Source organism: Coptis chinensis, chromosome 2 (genome assembly GCF_015680905.1).
Source record: "Coptis chinensis isolate HL-2020 chromosome 2, ASM1568090v1, whole genome shotgun sequence".
Taxonomy (NCBI): domain Eukaryota; kingdom Viridiplantae; phylum Streptophyta; class Magnoliopsida; order Ranunculales; family Ranunculaceae; genus Coptis; species Coptis chinensis.
The window spans coordinates 101,250,856-101,271,714 of record NC_141457.1 but is presented as its reverse complement, the minus strand read 5'-3'; the positions used below and the strand labels follow the sequence as shown (position 1 = coordinate 101,271,714).

General features: G+C 42.6%; 2 protein-coding genes across 6 annotated transcripts; one reads left to right on the top strand and one right to left on the bottom strand.

Moving 5' to 3' along the window:
- The first annotated feature begins 9,458 nt into the window (after positions 1-9,458).
- LOC147519680 (putative GTP-binding protein OBGC2) lies at positions 9,459-13,511 on the top strand. 2 transcript variants are annotated; one of them, XM_086591238.1, is made up of 10 exons: positions 9,459-9,627; positions 9,779-10,254; positions 10,358-10,449; positions 10,877-10,960; positions 11,096-11,173; positions 11,916-12,116; positions 12,191-12,298; positions 12,378-12,452; positions 12,601-12,815; positions 13,014-13,511. In XM_086591238.1, the coding sequence occupies exons 1-10, from the start codon at positions 9,521-9,523 to the stop codon at positions 13,114-13,116; spliced, it is 1,539 nt and encodes a 512-aa protein (XP_086447364.1). In that variant the 5' UTR covers positions 9,459-9,520; the 3' UTR covers positions 13,117-13,511. The 2 variants fall into 2 exon arrangements, with proteins under 2 accessions (XP_086447364.1, XP_086447365.1); XM_086591239.1 differs by having other exon boundaries at positions 9,469-9,627; positions 13,019-13,511.
- A 546-nt stretch (positions 13,512-14,057) lies between these two features.
- LOC147519679 (Transducin/WD40 repeat-like superfamily protein) lies at positions 14,058-18,661 on the bottom strand. 4 transcript variants are annotated; one of them, XR_015212324.1, is made up of 13 exons: positions 18,344-18,625; positions 18,155-18,264; positions 17,967-18,036; positions 17,667-17,811; positions 17,405-17,542; positions 16,549-16,688; positions 16,370-16,417; positions 15,812-15,922; positions 15,545-15,726; positions 15,339-15,460; positions 15,104-15,181; positions 14,531-14,607; positions 14,201-14,447 (listed from the first exon to the last, which is right to left on the bottom strand). XR_015212324.1 is itself a non-coding variant. In XM_086591240.1 (12 exons), exons 1-12 carry the CDS (start codon positions 18,515-18,517, stop codon positions 14,337-14,339), a joined length of 1,428 nt encoding a protein of 475 aa, XP_086447366.1. In that variant the 5' UTR covers positions 18,518-18,661; the 3' UTR covers positions 14,058-14,336. The 4 variants fall into 4 exon arrangements, 2 of the variants coding, with proteins under 2 accessions (XP_086447366.1, XP_086447367.1); XR_015212323.1 differs by lacking the exon at positions 15,104-15,181 and having other exon boundaries at positions 14,058-14,447; positions 14,531-14,794; positions 18,344-18,626; XM_086591240.1 differs by lacking the exon at positions 15,104-15,181 and having other exon boundaries at positions 14,058-14,447; positions 18,344-18,661.
- Between the last annotated feature and the right edge of the window lie 2,198 nt (positions 18,662-20,859).

Genomic DNA, 20,859 nt, shown 5'->3' with positions numbered 1-20,859 from the left:
AGTTCGTTCCATTTGGTATTTTGTAACTTGGTAACCGACCTGGATTTTCTGGGTAGACCCAGCAGGTCGGTGCTCTGGAGATGATTTCACTGGGTCCGATATGTGTGCTTGTTTTGGTTAACACTTGACTAATGCTGTATATGTTTTGGTCTGACTTGTTCATGGCTTTGATTCTGTGTACGCCTTTTGCTTCTGAAATGTATTCTTGCTACATGTTATCGTTGCTATGATAATGTATGGGAACACGCCATGTAAGCGTTTGATCCGCTTTGATCTTTTAGGATCTAAACCGGGCTTTGCCCCCGCAAGTTCGTGAAGGCTACGGTGCTCACCGAGCCGTTTTTTGCCGATTAACCCAGAGTATCGGTCCTTGTCTAGTGAGGATGAAAGAGGCTCCTAAGGGCGTTCTCACTTAGTTGATTCGAAAAGTGTATGCCCCCAACTTAGCGAGACTCGGAGAGGCGTTGAGTCCGTGAAGCCCCGAGAGCGTCTTTGGCGCGTATGATGAGCGTGTTTAGCCCCCGGGTTGCTTCGCCTCCGAGGCTCGCTTTAGTTGAGTCGAAAAGTGTATGCCCCCAACTTAGCGAGACTCGGAGAGGCGTTGAGCCTGTAAGCTCCTGAGAGCGTCCTGCGCGTATGAGCGCGTGTTTAGCCCCTGAGGGCGTTCTGCTCCTGAGAGCGTTCTCGCTTAGTTGATCCTAGAAGTATAGGTCCTCAACTTAGCGAGACTTCGAGAGAGCGTTGAGCACGTAAGCTCCTCGAGCGCCCCGCGTATAGAGCTGGCGTGTTTAGCCCCCGAGGTATGTTCGCTCCGGTAGAGGCGTTCTCGCTTAGTTGAGTCGAAAAGTGTATGCCCCCCAACTTAGCGAGACTCGGGAGAGGCGTTGAGCCCGTAAGCTCCCCCGAGAGCCGCCCCCCGCGATATGAGCGTGTTTAGCCCCCCGAGGGCGCTTCGCTCGGAGAGCCGCTCGCTTAGTTGATCCTAGAAGTATAGGTCCTCAACTTAGCGAGACTTCGGAGAAGCGTTGAGCCCGTAAGCTCCTCGAGCCGCCCCGCTGCAGATGATGCTGCGTGTTTAGCCCCAGGGAGGGCGCTCGCGCCTCGGAGCCGTTTCTCGCTTAGTTGATCCTAGAAGTATAGGTCCTCAACTTAGCGAGACTTCGAGAGGCGTTGAGCCCGTAAGCTCCGAGAGCCGCCCCGCGTGATGAGGCGTGTTTAGCCCCCGAGGGCGTTCGCGCCCCGGTAGCCGTTCTTGCTTAGTTGAGTCGAAAAGTGTATGCCCCCAACTTAGCGAGACTCGGAGAGGCGTTGAGCCTGTAAGCTCCCGGAGAGCGCCCCCGGCGAGGCGAGTGTTTAGCCCCCGAGGGCGTTTCGCCTCGGGCGAGCCGCTTCGCTTTAGTTGATCCTAGAAGTATAGGTCCTCAACTTAGCGAGACTCGGAGAGGCGTTGAGCCTTTAAGCCCTCGAGAGCCGCCCCGCTGCATGAGCGAGTGTTTAGCCCCCCGGTATGCCTGCGGGAGGCGTGGTTTGGAGATGTGAGTAGGTCCGCCATTTATGATACCATCTTGACTTTCTTTCATTTGAACTTTGTTGTGTTCGGGAACAGAATTACAATGCGTAATACAACTATTGGAAAAATTGCTTTAACAAGTATGTGTTCCATGGTCGTGGCAAAGATCTTTCCTTCTTGGGTTTTAATCCAACGCCGCCGCCGTTAACGACACGCTCCACGCATGTAAGGGCCTTCCCATGTTGGTGCTAGCTTAGCATCATCTTGAGTTTTCTTCAACACGAGATCGCCTCGTTGAAAAGATCGTGGATGTACTCGTTTGTTGTAAGATCTCGAGGACCTGTTGGTAGTCGCTACTTCCGGACGGCCTGCTAGGTCGCTACTGCCTCGAGGAGGTCGATCTCGAAGCTAGAACCGAAGTCATTAAGGGCCGTTTCGACAAGTTCAGATCGGGTTGTCGGATTGTCACATTCGGTGGGTATGACGGCTTCGCTATTGCCATAGCAGGGAGAATGGTGACTCGCCGCTTGAGCGAGCCGAAGCCAGAAGCGCGATGAGCCCGTGAGTATGTTCTCCGGTGATTGGGCCAACGGCTTTTGTTCTTTCAATTTTCTTTTCAAATTCTCCGTATCGGCCTTATTGGTCGGCCTCCGCTTGTCCATTGCTTTGAGCGCATCGTGGTGTAGAGAATGCATGAACGATCTTCCATTTGGCCGTAAACTCTTTGATTTGTTTTGCCCTTGAACTGGGAGCCATTATCCATCACCGGTGTATGTGGTAGGCCAAACCGGTGATGAGATGAGTCCAAATAAAATTTCGACATGTGATTCTTTTGACGGTGCTAACGGAATTGCTTCAACCCACTTAGTGAAGTAGTCATTTGCAGCTAGGACAAAGCGGAAGCCGGTGCTCTTCTCGAGGGATGAATGGTCCCATAATGTCCATGCCCCACATGTGGAACGCCAAGGACTCGCGAATGTTAATCGGGCCATGAAGCTGGTTGCAGATGATGTTGTGACCAAATGTTTGGCATTTGATACATTTGAGGACATACGCTTTAGCATCGACCGCATAATGAGGCCGGTACCCTTGGGAGATCGCTTTGTGGGCTAGTGACCGACCTCTCCGGATGGTTGCCGATTCTCCTTCGGAATTTCAAAGAAAAATTAGCGGCCTTGCTCGGGTCGATACATCTCGATGAGGTCCGCTGCTGGATTTGGCGGAATAATTTGTCGCTCACCAAACAATAGCTACGCGGTTTGGTGTGGAACCTTTTGGCCTTGCGCTCCCTCCGGGAGTGTGCCGCGGCCGGATGTACCGTATAATAGGTCGCGATCCATGAGTGACTCGCCCGATCTCGCAGAGAGTGGGACCAGTCGCTAATTGTCAAGACTTGGTCCGCTGGTAAGGTGTCGGTCGACTACTTCGATAATCGGTTGTCGAGGGACACAGTTCGATTGTCCGGGTAGCTAGATATGCCAAGCTATCCGCGTGACGGTTCTCGCCACGCAAAAATGGTGTATCGATTTCCGCTAAATGACGGAAGCAAATTGTTAACAACCCGAAGGTATTTAGAGAGGTTACTTCGCCGGTAGTGTACTCTTTTTGCAACCGGGCGAACGACGCCATGAAGTCACTAAAGATTTGGATCTCCTTTACTCCCAAATTTGGATCGCCGCTACAAGATTCCCATTATTAGTGCCTTCAGACTCGCTTCGTTGTTTGACGCTTGCGAAGTCTATCCGAATCGCCTTCTCTACCATAGCTCCCTGGGAGACTAAGACGATTCCCATACCATCGCCTCCGTGGTTGCCGGAACCATCGACGTAGAGGGACCGATGTTTGTTTGCTCGTTTCTTTCTTGCGCGACCTGCGTTTCAGCCTCCCAATTAGGGTCGCCAACGGGAAATCTGCTAGGAAGTCCGCGAACGACCGACCCTTCCGTGATATCGCGCCGGACGAAGTCCATATGGTGTGTTCGCCTCTTCTTACGCCCATATTGCCATCCCGGTAGTCTTGTTGTCTTTGTGAAGAATCCTCTTCAAAGCGGAGATCGCCAAAGACTTTGATTGGATGAGCCCGGAAATACGGTCTGAATTTTCTTGCCGAAGTATAACAAAGCAAGGACCGCTTCTTTCTATATAAGAGTAGTTCTTCTCGGCCGGAGTGAGTGTCTTGCTTGTGAAGTAGATCGCCTTTCGATTGTGGTTCGCCCTGAACAGACCGAACCGATGGCGAAATCGGATACCGCCGGATAGAGCCCCGTGAGTTTCTCCGCCGGTTGGTTTAGCGAGGATCGGAGGTGTTGCGGAGGTACTCTTTTGAGGGTGGCTTAATGCTTGGTGGCATTGATCGTTCCATGAGAATTGCTCGCCTTTCTTGAGTATTTGTAAGAATGGTCGGACTTGTCCGATGCTCGATATGAATCGGTTGAGTGCAAATGACCATACCGACAACTTTGTATCTGTTTCTTTGTTTGGTGGTCGGGCATGTCGATGAACGCCGAATTTGGTCCGATTTGCTTCGATACTCGCGTTGGCGAGACGGTATCCGAAATTTTTCGGAGGACGCACTAAAAAAGACACTTCTCGGGTTCGGGCCATTCGGTTCGTCAGATCCGGAGAACGCTTTGCTCGAAGTGGGTGAGGTGGTCGGTCGCTTTTTTGCTTTTGACAACCATATCGCCAATGTAGACCTCCATGGTATCACCTAACATGTCCCGAACATGTTAGTTACTAGTCATGATAGGTCGTCGCCCCGCGTTCTTTAGTCCGAATGGGAGAACGTTGTAACAAAGAAGTTCCTTTGTTCGGTGATGAATGATGTCTTTCCCGATCTTCTTCACTAGTGGTATCGATTGTACCCGCTTATACGCTGGCCCATGAATGATAGCGGTACGCGTGCCCACAAGTCCGGGTCGACTAGCCGGGTCGATTCTTGGGGGGAAGTCGTCTTTGGAGTTTCTTGATTGACGTTGGTGAAGTCGACGACAAACGGATCGCGCCATTCTTTTTTCGACGCCACTATGTTGGCGATCCACTCTGGGTAGTCGACCTTGCGGATGAAACCGACTTGTTTCGAGCTTTTATCTACCCTCGCCGTTGATTGCTTTTGAAAGCCGTAGTGACAATCGCCTAGGACGTTGTCGAACCGGGTTTGGCACCGTGGTTGACGTTTAACCCGGTGGCATGCGACACTGGGTCTATACCAGCACATCAATATACCACCAAGCTTAACACATCTTTATTCATGGACGTAAACTTTACAAGTTGAGCCTTTTGGGGTCGAGGTCGAGGTTCCCACATAGACGAAGTTTAGTGGTTCTTCGGTTCCCGTGTTCACTTGCCGCCTTGTCTTGAGTCGGTGCTTGCTCTGCAAGGGCTCGCTCTCACGGAGGATTGTTCTTTGTAGAGTCCTGTGCTAGCGTTGGTCAGTCGAGTCGCCGAGGAACCGGGCGCCCTTCGTGGTTACGACAAAGTGGTCGACGCGGATCGCCGTTGGGGCGGACAACAGGATCGGGCGTTCCCCGCTTTTCTTCCGGTTGAGAGGAGGCGGTGGTGGTGTCACGGTGACTTTGCTTGTTCGTGATGCTTTCCAATGGGGCTTAACCTCCATGATTAAATCTGTTGAATGCGCCGCCGCTTTGGTAGTGGTCGAGATCGGGGCTGCTGAGTGGAAACTCTTGTTGGATCCCCCAGCGTTCTGTTTTTGTGCGCTCGCTCTCACCTCAGCCACTAAATCTTTAGCCATTGTATAACTTGTGGGTTCGTAGCTGATGGTGATGGGAGGTTCAGCGACCTTGCTTGCTGCGATGATCTGGTTACAATGATGGGCCTCGGTGATTGTTTCGGTTCCATCATTCCCCGCCGGGCGGGAAAACGGATGACGATGTAGATGGAAGCGGCCCGCATTTGATGTATCCAACGCCGCCCTAGAATTGCGTTGTAGGGCGAATTTGGTATCCAGACGCTTAAAGCGTGTTGAAGCCGACTTTGTCTTCGGGATCCCAATCGGAGACCGGGAGGATGATATCTCCTATTGGGTCGGCTCGAGCCGTTGAATCGAAGAGGGTGCAATGGGGTCTATGAAGACCGACTTTGGTAAGTTCATCATCTGGATTGTGTGGTAGAAACGAATATCGCAAAGAGCCGAGTCGGTCGATCGAACTTCGCTTTGACGGTCCGGTCATCGATTTTGACGTGGACCACGAGAAGCATCGTTATGTGGAGGCGGCGGACCTTGTTGAGTCGGCCTCCGAGAGGTGATGTCTCCTGTTCTCATACGAATTGGTGGCGGCACCGCAGCTTCGTGAGGAGAAATTGTATACTTCATGGAGGGCACCTACGCGCCTTCTTTTTCCGTGAACTTGAGGCGGAATCATCTTGGATGGTGATCGTGTGGATGGTTCTCTGCTTTGGTCGCGACCTCTCGATGGTTGGCGGCGATCGATAAACGCGTTCTCTGAACGCCCCATTAATGGCGGCTTTGAGGCCTCTCGATGGCTCCGCCGTGGTGGGGACTGCTTGCGTGTTTCGGCGGCCCGATAAGTGCTCAAAAGTAATGATTTATAACCCCATTATGTGTATATTAGTCTCCATTTTATATTTAAATATTCTAATATGATGCAATTTGAGTTTTTGGGTCAAAGAACCTAAATATGAAATATGGAGGGAAAAGAAGTCAAACAAGTCAAAAAAGGAGTCACCGGAATTTGACTAAAGGCCTAGGGCAAAAATGTCATATTTGTCTCCATAAGTGCCAAGCCTAATGGGACTCTAAAAGAGGATAATAATTGAGTTAGAAGAGTTTTCAATCTGATCTCAAAGCCTTAATTTCGACTTCATAGGAAGATGAGATCAACATGGAAAAGAAGTCGAAGTTTCACAAGAATTAGGAAACCAAAAAAGAAGCCGCAGACTTAGGAAAATAGCCGCAGGGACAAAGTGGGCCACGCCCAACTTTGGTCCAACCGAATTTAACTTTTCCAGGATTTCTTCTAGAAATATTCTGAGAGAGTTTGACACCAAATAAACATGGGATTCAGATCTCTATCCGCATCGAGCATGTAAGCCAATATATAAGGCACAAAACCTCGGTTTACATCATCTAGGAAATTTAGTGTTTGCATCTTAGATCTAGAATTAAAGAGAAGAAAGTTCGGACATTTTCACCATTAATAGCTATAAAGATTATTCCTTTCATATATTGGTTCATAAAGCATAGTATGAGGGCTAATCTCCTTTCTTGGGAGGGAGATGAAGCCTTTTCGTATGTTTTAGTTTAGTTCTTCTTCTATCATGTTTTAGTTTAAATCCCTCATTGAGTTTCTTCTTATTCGTCCATTGATCTAACGCCCTGTGGAGGTTAGGAGGTCTTAGGGTAATTCAAGATTGTGTAGAGCCAAATACCACAAACCCTAGATTCTTTTCTTCTAGTTTTTAGTGTTCTAGTGTGATGATTGGATTCTTTATGGCACCTCAATTAGTTGTATGGTTAATGCCACATGTGGATTTTCCATGGCACCTAGAGTTGTATATTGAATGCCACTTAAAGCACAATTTGGTTAGATAGAAGATATCATTGGAGATTGAAGAAGTATTTAATGGAAAGATAGAAAGCACGTTGAAATCCACATATTATCATCATGGTTTATGAGCATCGGGTTTGTAGGTATGGTGAGTTTCTATTGGAGATTTATATTAAGCATGATAGGTAGATCTATTAGACTAATTCTATGATTTTGGTGGATTCATCTCTCCCAAGATATTCTCTCTTGATTCATATTTATATATTTAATTTAGTTTATTTTATGCATAGTTTAAATCTCAAATCAAATCAACCATATATTACTTATTACTTAGCCACATCTTTTACTTGCATCCATTAGAGTAATTTAGATTAGAATTTCTATTACTATCAACTAGTTATTTAGAGTAGGATTGATACCTTGCTAGCCACTATACTAATCAATATATATAATAGGCTAAGTAAGATTTGCAAAAAGATCGAACACAAACAACGACACAAATAATTCGTGTTCGCGTGATATTTCGAGAGGCCATCACCTTGTGGCGCAGTCGCCGTCGGGTATACTAGTGTGCTCGCTTGATGTGGCGGCTTCGACCAGATCTTGTAAGTAATGCTTGAGCCCCCAAAGATACGCCGGTCTCGTGTGGCAATTGGCGGTGGAAAGCGAAGATAGGCCCGGTCCGGGCGATCTGCCGGTTGTCTTATCTCCGGTGCGTAGAGAATGCAAAAGACGCTTTGATCTTTTCTAGTATGTAACCGAGATCTGGTGAGCGTGGGCGAATTCGATCATTTCTTGGTTTGGGTCGGAGGGTTGCCCCTTGTTGTGGTCGTTTCCGGAGGGTGCCGCTACTTCGTAAACCTCTCCCTCTTCGGCCGCTTCTTCTTCTTCTTTTTCTTTAGCAAAGCCCTCTTGCAGCTTGATGTACTTATCCACGCTGAGCGCATACCGCCAACGCGTTCGGCTGGTCTTTTCAAGAGCGACACGGTTAGGTCGGTTTTACGGTGCGCGGCAGCGGTTGGAAAGCCACTGCGCGAATGATTCCTTTGAGGCCGCTTTCCATGTCCAAGAGTTCGTTTTGAACCGGCTTAAGGTGAGCTGAGGTTTCCTCCCTGCCCAGAGTGAGTTGGAAGAGTGAATTGAGATCACCCTTCTTGCGTGCCTCATTGGTGCGTGATTGCTCGCTAACGTGCAGTCGGTAAGTCGTTGAAGCTTCTTATGGAGTCCGGTTCGAGGGAGAAAAACCAATCGAGTGGGCCGTCCTTCAAGCTTCTTGGCGGAAAGAGCCTCGCGATCGTAGATGGTCGAACTCGGGGCCAGATAGTGCAAGGCTTTGAGCATATCGTGCTATATGTTGGCTGGGCATGTGCGACCCGTCATATAGTGGGAACCGTGGTTGGACAAAGTCCGAGGGAGACCTTGTGAAGTACTTCGGCAAAGAAATGGAGATGCTGGCGATAGGTTTTCAACATTTTCTGCACTATCATGGTGGAATCCTTCTTGACCGCATTCTTGTCGAGCCTTTGGTTTAGCTCGGTGATCGTTGGACCGACGTTGATGACGCCGTCGTCTGATTGTGCCGCTAGTGGGCTTTGTGTATCTACTTGTGCACGTAACGTGGCGTTTTCTTGCCCGAGTTGGGCAATTTGTTCGATTCATTGTTCCTACCGGCCCGCCAAAGTGTTGAATTGAGCCGAGGCTTACCATGCTTCGTGGGCTTGAGAATCTTTTGGTTTTTGTTACCGATTAGTGTGAAAGTGGTTTGGTTTCTCAAGTAATCGAGACCACGACGGCTACGCCAATGTAAAGGTGTGATGTGTTATTCCTCTACAAGCGGTCGGGACCGATATGAATATATGGGTGAGACCGAAGTTCGCTTTTTGGAGCTTAGCTGCCGCCACGATCTCTCTCGGGGCCGGGCTCGGAGTAGAATCGTCCGCGTAGTTCATAGAGTGGTATTTATAGAGATTCGAGTGTATCCTCACCCCCTCCACGTGTAGGATATCACCAACGTGGGGTGTGGATCATGGGAGCATGTGAGAAATATCTACATAGGTCTGGCTGTGATGATGAGGAGTGATGACCGAAAGCAAGTAGCTTGGCGTCGTCGATGTGATCCGGTCGAGGATTAGTGCAGTAATACTCCGTCGATCATGATTGCTTATGGATAGGGAGTATGTGTCTTTGCCGATGTAGTTCGCGTGATGATGCGATCTGTCTTGTGGCGCGTTGTTGGCTCGTGGATGCGACCTGATATCACAGGTCGGTGCCTTAGTTCCACTATGCTAAGCGCGTGCTGTATAGAGAATATCACTCCCCTACAGTATGAACATCAAAAACACCACCTGTAGTCATACTAGATGTATCTATTCTCGAAATCCCGCTAACCTTCGATCCTTTGAAAATCGAAATTCCTAACGAAATATCGGGAACTACCAGTTTTGAGTGTTTAGACTGTTGGGGCTTCCACAGTTGAACTGAAAATGGCTTATCTAGTAACTCAATTCTCTTCGTCTCTGAACCTGAAACAACTTCGTAAAGAAGAACCCTTTAACTCTTTCTTAACTGCTCGTCTTCCTCTTCTCCAAAGGTACTATCAATACTCAAATTTCAAACTCTCTTTATTTCATTAACATATATAATTCTTTCAAAAGAATGACCATTTCAGAACTCAAGTTTAGTACCTAGTCTTGTTCTTGTGGTCTAATAAGTGTCCTCATCTTAATATCGCGAATGTGCAGAGTTGATTGGCCGAATAACCGTTCTCAAAACATTGGATATCAGTTGCTTAAATGTCGAGTTGCCAAGGTGAAAGAGGAACCTACTTCTGATCCGTACACATTGATAAAGGAGCCTCACAAGTACTTTGACCAAGTATTTATTACTGTCCGCTCTGGCGATGGAGGGCATGGTGCAATTCTTAGTATGCCTACCCCAAAAGTATCTTCAAAGTCGTCTCATGGAAAAAATGATCAAGAAAAGAAAAGAAAAGGTTTGTACAAGAGGAATTCAGACGGGTCGCTTATTCTTCCCATGGGTGGACACGGGGCAGATGTAGTCATTTATGCAGATGAAGGAAAAGACACCTTATTGGAATTTCATAAGAAGAAACGGTATAATGCAAAGCGTGGTGGAAATGTTGATGCTATGGGTGTTTTGACCTCCCAATTGCATGATGGATTCGCTGGGCCAACTTTGCGTATTCCTGTGCCTGCAGGTTTGTGAATTTCGGTTTAGGACAATAGGTTTTCGTCTTGCATTTGTTTCTTTCTTTCCATGTTTGGATTCTTGACATTCTTTGATATCCATATCTGTTACAGGTACTGTTGTAAAGCGTAAGAAAGGGACAACTTTGGCAGATTTAGCAAATCCTGGTGATGAAGTTTTGGTCGCCAGAGGTGGACAAGGAGGCGTGAGTCTTTTTATTTTTTTAATCTCATTCTCCTTTTTGATTGGTTGGTTTCTAATCTATTTTTATAATACTAAACACTATCGTTGCAAGAAAATTCACCCAGTGGAATATTGTGTGTGTGTGTGGGATCATATATAGCAAAGATCGAAATGGGTTGAGATAACTTTAGACACGTAGAGGAGAAAGAAAGAAGCACATCGAAAATGAAACATATACCTCACAGTACTGAATTTCCTTACTTGACATCCCCTCATCCGGCATTAATAATCATAAGTATATCCCTGATCTCCTCAACTTCGTTGGCCTAAGGAAATATAAGCCTCCTAAGTCCTAACCAACAAGTTACCCATATTTTTCAATTGTACATGTGCTTCTTAATCAAGCACTGTCTGTAAATTATTTTTATTTTGAATTTTCTTTGTGGCAGATTAGCCTGTTAGAGATGCCTGAACATAGAAGGAAAAAATTGACGGATTTAACATCTAATGTCATCAGAGACGAAAATGACAAGGTAAGATCTTATTCCTTGTTCGATACATTTACATATTTTATGAATATAATGGCCTTGAAATTTAAATCATAAATTCAATATGATTTGTTGGATCATGTGAAACTCTATGATTTTGACAATGAAATTTTATTGCAGGTCTTTGTTCTTGGTCAGCCTGGGGAGGAGGTCAGCTTGGAGCTGATATTAAGAGTAGTTGCTGACGTTGGTCTAGTGGTAAGATGAATTTGGTGTCGGTTCCTCCTTTTTTGTTTTAAAGCTGGAAAACACCATTGTATTTATTGGTTCTTGTATAATTTTTAGCAATATTTGCTTCTTCACTTGTGATAGTTTTTCTTACCGTGCATGAGGTCAACACTACTGACTTTCAAAGAGCCAAGTTATTTTTCTTTATGAAAGAAACCAAAGTTATCCGTATGTCAACTCTACAGTAATCTGATTACTGATGTATTATACAACAAAGATCTATCGTAATATTCTAATGATACAAGAACTAGAATATTCTAATGGGTTGAAATCTGGTTTATTGCAAATGATACAGTTAAGTTTGCATTTGCATGGACTAGTTTGATGACAATAAATATAGTTAAATTGTTCATTTAGATGATTCTAGTTGCAGCTTCCAGACTTTCTATTTTCTTATATTTCTTATATTGAAATATTTTAGTTTGATTTGGGTTTCCACGGTCAACTTGAATGCTAGGGGTAGGCCATGGTCAATTGACATTGAGGATGAATACTTTTTTTTTTATCAGCTAAATGTGTGGGCAAACCTGTTTTTAAAGAGATCAGTAACTCAATTGTGTGTAGCAGGGTTCGAACCCCAGACCTCTGGTATCATCACCCAAAGGTTTTACCAACTAAGCTAGAAGGCACTTACTTGAGGATGAATACTGGATAACGAACAGTTTTGTTATACCTCTTTTTGCATGTTTAAAAGTTGTACTTATTGTCCTAGGGACTACCAAATGCTGGAAAATCAACTCTATTGGCATCTATCACGCTTGCAAGACCAGATATTGCCAATTATCCTTTCACAACGTTAATGCCAAACCTGGGACGTCTTGATGGCGATCCTAGTTTGGGGGCAGGGAAGTATTCCTCAGAAGCAACATTAGCTGACTTGCCTGGTCTCATTGAAGGAGCTCATCTAGGGAAGGTATTGCACCGTATTTATTTGGCTCTACTGATCTCCTTGTGTATATGTTCATATCCGAAACCTTCTCATTGCAGGGTCTTGGTCGTAATTTCTTGAGGCATCTGAGAAGGACAAGGCTACTTGTTCATGTTGTTGATGCAGCTTCTGAGGACCCTGTAAAGGATTACATAACTGTCAAAGAAGTATGTACTTTCATTGAAGTGTCTGTTACATCTTTCTTTTTTGCACTGAGTAAACTATAATTAGGATCTTCTCTTGCAGGAGTTGCGGATGTATAATCCTGAATACCTTGAAAGACCGTATATTGTGGTGCTGAATAAAATTGACCTTCCTGAGGTTTGTCTCAGTGTTATTGCTTCTTTAAATATTTGAACCCTTGGGATTTCAAAAACCTCATGCTCTATGGAAAGTTGGCCAAAAAAAGAAATTTTCCTGAATTGTTTTTTAATGGTTATGATTTATCTCAGCTGATTGTTTCCTTCAGGCAAGGGTTAGGTTGCCCTCTTTGGTTGAAGAGATATCGATGATTGGCTGCAAAGGTGCACCTTCAAAGCCGAAAAGAACTTTCCAGGAAGTGGTTCAACCATTACCTCTTCTGAGTGAAAATGCAAGCACACCTTTGGAACCTCTTACAAGAGACAAGGAAAAAGGAATTGAGGACTATCCAAGACCTCTTTCTGTTGTGGGCGTTAGTGTATTGTAAGTTCCTTGTTTTTGTTTTTAACCTTGTCTTAAATTGTCGTATCTGTCTCTCTATTTTTTTACGGTTGCAATTTGCTCTTTTGGCACTAGAATACATTGAGCATTTCCTTTGATTAAATGCATTCATAATAGTTGTCAGTTGCTTTGCATTCGGAAGTTTCTTTCTCGGGTAAAACTGACAAATGCTTCTTCCAGAAAAGGGGACAGAATTGATGAGATGCTAAAGGAGATAAGGGCAGCCTTAAGGAAGTGCCAAGGTTCGGATAAAGCAGTGGTTCTGAAAACTTCATCCACCTGAAAGGGTCTTTTGTATACATGTCTAGTTTCTCTGCAAGACTGTAATCTGTCTCGACAGCTTGGAGTAAAGACTTGGGGCAGAACAACTTGAAGCAACACCTGTAGGCTGTACCACTATGTCAATTCTTCAAGGGCGTTGCCATTATGTTTAAATGGTTACACCGACTCAAGTGTAAAACACTTTTGGTCCCATCCTAAGTTTTCACGACTCTGCCAAGCTGGAGGGGGCGAGCAACTTGACTAAGCCCTTAGATTCTGTACCTGAAACTGTAAATTCACCAGAAGCATAATGGCAGTTAAACAGCTGATAATGTTACTTCTCAGTTTCATACTTACATAAAGATTGCATATGCACGACGTGGATTGTATAATAGTAATACGTTAGTTTTCAGGACCTTTGGTATTGTCTCATTTGTTAATGACGACCCTGAAATGATTTTTCGAGTTTCATGGTCTGAAGTAATTCCGTGCTGTCACTAGCATTATGCAGGGAACGCTGACTTCATATCTTAAACCTCTTCTGTTTTCTCGTGTCTTCGAGTTTTATTATGTCTGCAATGAGTTCTTTCAAACTAAACACTTATTATCTTTCCGTGGAACTGTAATTGCTCCTGCCGCCCAATTCGCATTTGGTGTAATTATCCATCCAAAGCAGGCAACCCTGGAAGTATTTATATTAATTGAGTGGCCTAATTATTACATCAAACGAACTAACTGAAATCAAGCGCCATGTTAGATCCCTTGCCTTGTCAATTTGAAACTGCTGACAGAGTGTCTGTCTTCTTTAGATATGATGTTAAACCTTTTTGAACAAAACAATTCTATCTGATTTTGCGCATTATGCTGTGAACGTCAGAAGGAAAATAAAAATCAACCTGCTGCCACTTAACTCCTTTTACCCTTGTGTCATGTAAAATATAGGGAGTTGACGAATGGGCAATGTAAGTTCGTAACTGGAAATTTCACTTACCAAAACTACAAAAAAGTGGAATTGCAATTGTTTGATCCACGAATACATAACAAAATTCACAAATAAGTTTATGATCATTAAACTTACATAACGTTGTCGTTTGGAATTGGCTTGCTAACTTGAAAATTGGTGGATTTCATTCTAAATTTGCCTATGTTTTTGGTACATCTTATACAGAACTAAAAGGGAACGGATATTTTATATCCACCATGCTCTGAACTTTCACCCTTCAGTGCCCATATGTAGTTGTATTAACCTGTCTTTGCTCGCTTCCACACAATTACAGTACCCTCAGAATCAGACGAAGCCAAGAAGTTCTCCCCATGGTTCCAAGCAATTCCTATAACTGGAGAACCATGGCCCTGCAGAAAAAGAGTTCTCTCCTGTTTAGTACTATAAAGATCCTTGATAAAGAGAAAGCAAGAGAAGCGATAGTTACACATGCCTGCAGCTTGTTTACACATGTGTGCTTAGGACGAGTAAAGTCATAGAAGTAAACGTTTGAATCCTCACTTCCCGCAACTTCATATTCAACACAGCAAACATATTAGACTACTAAAATTCGAAAATAGTGAGAAAATGAATAGCTACAGAGTAATCTTCAGGCTCAAAGGTTTAGACATTAATGCTTAACGGCCTTCCATGTGATCTTTCAAGCTTTTTATGGTGTTCTTGTGCACCTCTTTCGAAAATGTGAAAGACCAGACTGCTGCAGATTCAGAGGTTCCAAATGAGTTATCATTGAAGATGATGTTGTATGATCCTCAGTTAAGTTTGAATGAGGGCACCAAAGAATGTCTAAATACATTTTTCTCAACGTTGATAACACACATTAATTTGCATTCTTCCGGAGATTATGAGGATTTAACACTATAGGTTAAGTTCTTGAAGATTAAGTGCCAGTTATTATTTGAAATTCCATTGTGCAGAGTGTTTTCAATTTTTTATGATTTTTGGCAATCTTGTTTCCAAAATGAAACCACAGATGACAAGTAGAAGATGAAAACAAAGTACGCACTTGTTGTAATACACAATGTTTGGATGTGTTTCAACTAATCTGGGATGGACGAGTCTTGTGAGATCCACAAGCAACTTTCTATAGAAAAAATGAATAACATGTAAAATGAAGCATGTTAACCATCAAACAGGCCAGACCTGTGAACTAAATCGGACAGGTCTTGTTAGATCTACGAGCAATTGTCTATAAAGAAATGCATAACATGTAAAATGAAGCATGTCAATTTAATACAGACCTATGAACTCTCCTTTTTCAAGAGAAAGCAGAGGACAGAAGGAAGCACGTATACTGTGCACTCGAGGAGCCAACTTAAGTGAACAACGGAGAGTCAAGTAACCTTTTATCTCCAAGGCAACACTACAAGATACAATGTTTTAGTTGTTGAGAATACTTCATCAAAAAGGAAAACGCAAATATTCCGGACTAAAATATTAGTTATACCTGAAGAAAGAAAGGTCTCCATCTTGACTACAAGCCAGTAGCACAGGACCCCGCGCAAGCAAAGAAAAGGTACGATATTGCACAGTTGTAATTGGAGATTTCCGCTTACTGCTAATTCGCTGACGGTGGGAACGAGATAATGACCCTGTGTGGGAGTTCATAGTTACACTATATATACAACCCTGCAAGCGTTTCACCCAGATTAGAATTCATAATTAATTCATATCAGGACCAAACAAACAAGTAACAGAAGGGAAATAAGCCAACCTGAGCATCCCCACAGAATATAAACTGACCAGTATGATCCTTGTCCATGGATGTTATACCATTCTCAAATGTTGCTTTGTTAATGATCCTTCCAGTGCTGAAATTCATCACCTGGAATCAATCTTATTGAACAATCAAGGCGAAAAGTATGCAATTAAAAACTCTATAATGTTAAACAGGATAGAGAGAACAATTCAATTAATCTTCCCTGTAGCATAAAAAGTTTTGATTTGGTCGGTTCTGAAGTATGCTTTGCAGCCATTTTGAAAACCTTGACTTTCTACCAAACCACCACTAACAAAGATGGAGAGCAAAGTACTCTCTCTCTCTCTCTCTCTCTTTTTTTTTTTTTTTTTTTTGATAGTATGATATGAGATACGCACCGGCATATGGCACTATGAATTAAGGAATACATTCCAACTAGTCAACTACTAAAGGACAGGAAGTGACTGGCTGTTTACGGATTAACCTTATATACGGAAAAACAAAAAGAAATAAGAAATCATGAGCAAACGAGATATCCATTATATGCAGAAGTTAGGCAGTACTCGTACTTACAGTGATTTCTCTGTTTGCATTGCCAACTGAAAGGAAGTTGTTATTCACCTGCAGATTAAGATAGATGTCAAACAGCTGGACGGCACTTCTGAAAAGCTGGAAAACCCTTTCAAAGTGGAAGCTCAGAAAATAACTTGAATATACTTAAGTAAAAAACATCAACATTAGTGTGTACTCACAGGGTGAAAGCGAATGCATAATTGAGAAGAAACCCCATATATTACTCGCATGCAGTGGCCTTTCGATATCTCCCAAACTCTTACTGTTTTATCCATTGATGATGAAGCAATGTACTGATTGTTGGATGAAAAGTCAAAATCTGTACATAACTTAGCAACTTAGAATCATAATGTGCAAAGAGAAAGAAATAATAAACAAACACCAAACTCAGATCTCTAGTGCATTTTCTACTAAAGGAGTCATAATAACTAGTAAAATATTAGTATGTCTATTGCCTACAGCGGTTAAAGCAACAAATATTACAACATTCAGTCTCATTACTAATATCTATTCCGAGAAGGAAGTTAAGACTGATTGCCTCTCTTCATTAAATTTTTTAAAGCATACACAATGATACCTGAATACTTAACATGGTTTGTCTACCCTAATGAATCCATGATGCCTTACAAGGGGTAGAAGGGTATATTTTTGCTAACTGTTAGGCAGACAGTAGTCCGCCTGGCTCTCATCAAAATTCTTTCCAAGTATTATATAACCTATTTTTCTACCCCAAATTGCCGTCTCCAGGCTTGACTGCAACACGATGAACTTCTTGTGGGATGATTCAGAGGATAATGTAGGGAGTGTGGGACTTTGTTCGTCTCTAGATAAAAACTTAGTTAACATACTGTTAATAGTAGAAAATGGCTTAGGGACGGTCTATATTAGATTGTAATTTCCTCTGATTAGTTCCTAACCCCAGATCACTTTTTGAAAACAAAACAGAACATACAAACAAACAAACCCATCCTCTAAAATATTCAAATAAAATTAAAGAAAGGACTCCCAAATCAGTAAAATACTACTTAGTACAACCTGTGACATCTTTAGAATGGCCTCTCAACTCCTTGACAATTGAAGGTGGCTGGGAGACATTGCAAACTGTCAAGGTTCCGTCAGATGCACCATATGCAAGTAAATCCGAACTCATGCGCCCAAACTTCAAGACCGTCACTGAAAATAACACCATATTAGTTTGCATTGTTTGAAACAATAACTTGCCCGTCACATATGATCCAGCCTTAAGAAAAATCAACAATGAAAGAATTAACAGTTTCCAAATCAATCAGAAAAGCACCTGAAGATTTACAGGTGTCAAAAATACAGTGCATTCCCACAAAGGAATAAGCTGGTTCAACCTTCCGAAGTAGACTATCAGAATCACTTAAACTCGAGCTGAAACTTGTACGGTGACTAGAAGCTTGGTTGAGGCCACGTAGATCCTGCATGACGGGTAACAAATTATTATGTACATGACAGTGGAAAATACAACTGCTATCCACAGGTTCAAGGAAGACTAAAACAACATGTTAGTCAAAGTCTTGTCAATGGAAGGATTCTGATGAAAACAAAGTTACACGTAACAATGCATACATACCCTGCTAGAGCTCCAACTTTCCACCTCAAACAACATAGACAGTGGAGCCGGAGATGGTGCCCATCGCCCACTGAATGCATCAACCAGTAAATTACCCTGATGTCAGAATCGTAGGGAAACATGAATTTGTAGAGCAGTTAAACGATAAAATAAAATTAGAATTTCCATACATGATCATATTCAGTTACCTCTGTCCGGGTGTGCTTTGCCCACTCTGTGTATACAAACTTTCCCAATTTCTTGGTCTGCTGATGTAATTACGATAGGCCACATATCCTTTCCCATTGCACCTCCAATCCTTGAAAATAAAAGTAAAAATCATATATATTGAGTATTTAGATCTAGATTAACAAGTTAAGAACCGGGCAAATGTATACCTTTCTACGATCGACACCAGACTGAGCTTTCTTGTAAAGAAGTAAACGACGAATACCGACATAATTGAGATCCGAATCTGGACTTATAGGCTGAAGAATACAACTGAATAACTCATTTTTTTTATTCTCTGACGACAAACTTATTATTTTATTCTCGACTGTATCTTCTTCCATTCTTTTTCAAGATTTCTCATAACCTTTCTTTTCTTTTCTTTTCATTCCATCAATCAATTTTTCTTCAAATCTTCAGATGTTCTCAAAGATACGCGGTTTTTGGTAATACATATACAGACCGGAAGGGACCATCTGTTCCTAGGGAACTCGGGCAGGTTGGGTTGGGTTGGGTTGAGATATAACCCGAGCCCAACCCGAGTTTCAAATGCTTCAACTCAAGCCCATCTGTTCTACACTTTCAGGATCATTGGTCCATGCCTAATTGCCCACAGATTCCAGCCCAGCCCAGCCCAGCCCAATAATTGTCGGCCTCGAAACACATTTTCGTTAGGTGAGACTTTCCTAGCATTAAACACCAAATTTTTCTAATAATTTGGTAGTTTTTTCATCTTCAGGAGAGTCACATGTTGATGAAAACACCAAATTGGCCAAAATTTGGTTCCAACTTTGGTGTTGTATCAAATCTCTCACGAGGGTTTGAAAAAACTGTGCGGTTTTTCTAACACCGCATGGGCTTGGGTTTCTATGACGCGGTTTTTGCCAAAACCGTGTGAGAGGTTTGAAAAGAAAATAAATAAGAAAGTTAATATGCCACACATCGCCGCGGTTTTCCCAAAACCGCGTGTATTTGGGCTTTTAAGATGGACTTCAGTGCGCAGTGTTGAGAAAACCGCGTGGGCTATATGACGCGGTTTATCCAAAATCGCGTAATTTAATGTCAAAAATTTAATATTTTTCCTAAAATTGTGTGTTTTTTTAGTTTGGTGTTTAGTTTAGTTCAAAAATTTGGCATTTTTTTAGTTTCTTTTCTAATAATGCTCTAAAGATAACGAGACAACGATGTGATAACTGATAATAGGCCATTAGTAGACAAAAATATATAAAGAGGAAATTAATGGTGATAGACAAATACACAAGCCAAGTCATTGTCGTGCTATAGTTCTTCCTCTCTTTCCATCCTGGTGGCTTCCCGCACCCCGCCAAAGAGTTTAGTGAAGAAAAAGCTCTCTTACTCGACGAGTTGTTGCTAGCCCACCGCATATTATTCCCATTTTGTCAGCTATTTCGATTAGCCTTGCCACAGAAGAATCTGGATTTCATGGGTACTGGGTCCACTTTTAATTAACCTATTATTATTATTTCTTTTACACTGTTCTGCACTTAACTAAACCCGACTTCCAGTAACTTTATATGAGAGCATCTAGTAAATCAGTAAATGTAACTATCTCTTGGGAAGTTGGGAGTCAGGTTGTGATGTTTGCCAATGATGATCTCAATGTCGTCAATATTCGTCATGCCTAAAAAACTTGAACATTTAATAAAAGATTGAGAATAATTTTGTAGACATACAATTATTTGTTGTCTACGAAACCTAATGTGTTTATTGGTGGAGAGGTTGTTCAGAAAAACTATTTATTTGTCCAAAAAACCTGTTTATATGCCCACAAAATATTTGGACTAATGAGAAATTGCTCTTTGTGAACATGTTTTTCCACAAATTCACTCTCTAAAAGATTTACTTTACAAAACCTACCTCATAATTTGCAATAAATTTCAATAGTTTTCGGTAATTAATAATCGATGTACATGTACTTCATAGGAGTACATAGCGAAAACGGGAAAGATTCAGTCAAAATACTATTTAAATTGGTTCTAAGATGGAGTTATGAAACTTCAACTTCTATTCTTTGGAGTTAGAATATTGAACTTATATATAGGACATCAAATTCTCAAACTCAAAACTATCTGGAGTTGGAATATGTTGAATTTAGGACATCCAATGATCCAACTCAAAACTACCTGGAAATGAATAGAGTGGCCCCAAAACTTATATGTACCGGAACAGAATTTAAAGCTGCAGAGCTTATTCAGGAGTTACATTTTGCCGCCCAACACTGCCACACTTACTAGTTACTAACTTACTACAGCCTTGAGATAACACTGCATATGTTAAAAACTTGAGCACGACTATTTCCACTAAAATCCAATAGATAGTTCAGAAGTCGCTCCAACAGTATCTTTCTCTCAACGAATTATGAAAGTTTTTGATTGATTTGATTTGAACTATTCTTGCTGTCTGACTTCTGATACTTACTGATTCACGGAGTAACATTAAGGTGCGAGCGTGACAACATAACAACAACTCGCTACAAATAAATATCACACCACACAAAAAGGTATGGCTTTACTTATTCTTAAAATTCTGGACTTATGGTTCACATGGCTCTCACTAAGGACTAACTATAAGTTCAAATTGCCTGTACTGTTAGCGTATGTGGATCTGCTACATAAATAAACTAAGCCATATATAGAGGTTACAGACTAGACTATATAAAGAATTA

Excerpts from the sequence above, each read along its gene's own strand:
- LOC147519680 (XM_086591238.1), top strand. The coding sequence starts at position 9,521 with ATGGCTTATCTAGTAACTCAATTCTCTTCGTCTCTGAACCTGAAACAA. Across the intron at positions 9,628-9,778 it reads CGTCTTCCTCTTCTCCAAAG|AGTTGATTGGCCGAATAACC; the intron begins GTACTATCAATA and ends GCGAATGTGCAG. Across the intron at positions 10,450-10,876 it reads CCAGAGGTGGACAAGGAGGC|ATTAGCCTGTTAGAGATGCC; the intron begins GTGAGTCTTTTT and ends TCTTTGTGGCAG.
- LOC147519679 (XM_086591240.1), bottom strand. The coding sequence starts at position 18,517 with ATGGAAGAAGATACAGTCGAGAATAAAATAATAAGTTTGTCGTCAGAG. Across the intron at positions 16,689-17,404 it reads CCATTCTAAAGATGTCACAG|ATTTTGACTTTTCATCCAAC; the intron begins GTTGTACTAAGT and ends AGTTATGTACAG. Across the intron at positions 15,461-15,544 it reads GGAGACCTTTCTTTCTTCAG|TGTTGCCTTGGAGATAAAAG; the intron begins GTATAACTAATA and ends TGTATCTTGTAG.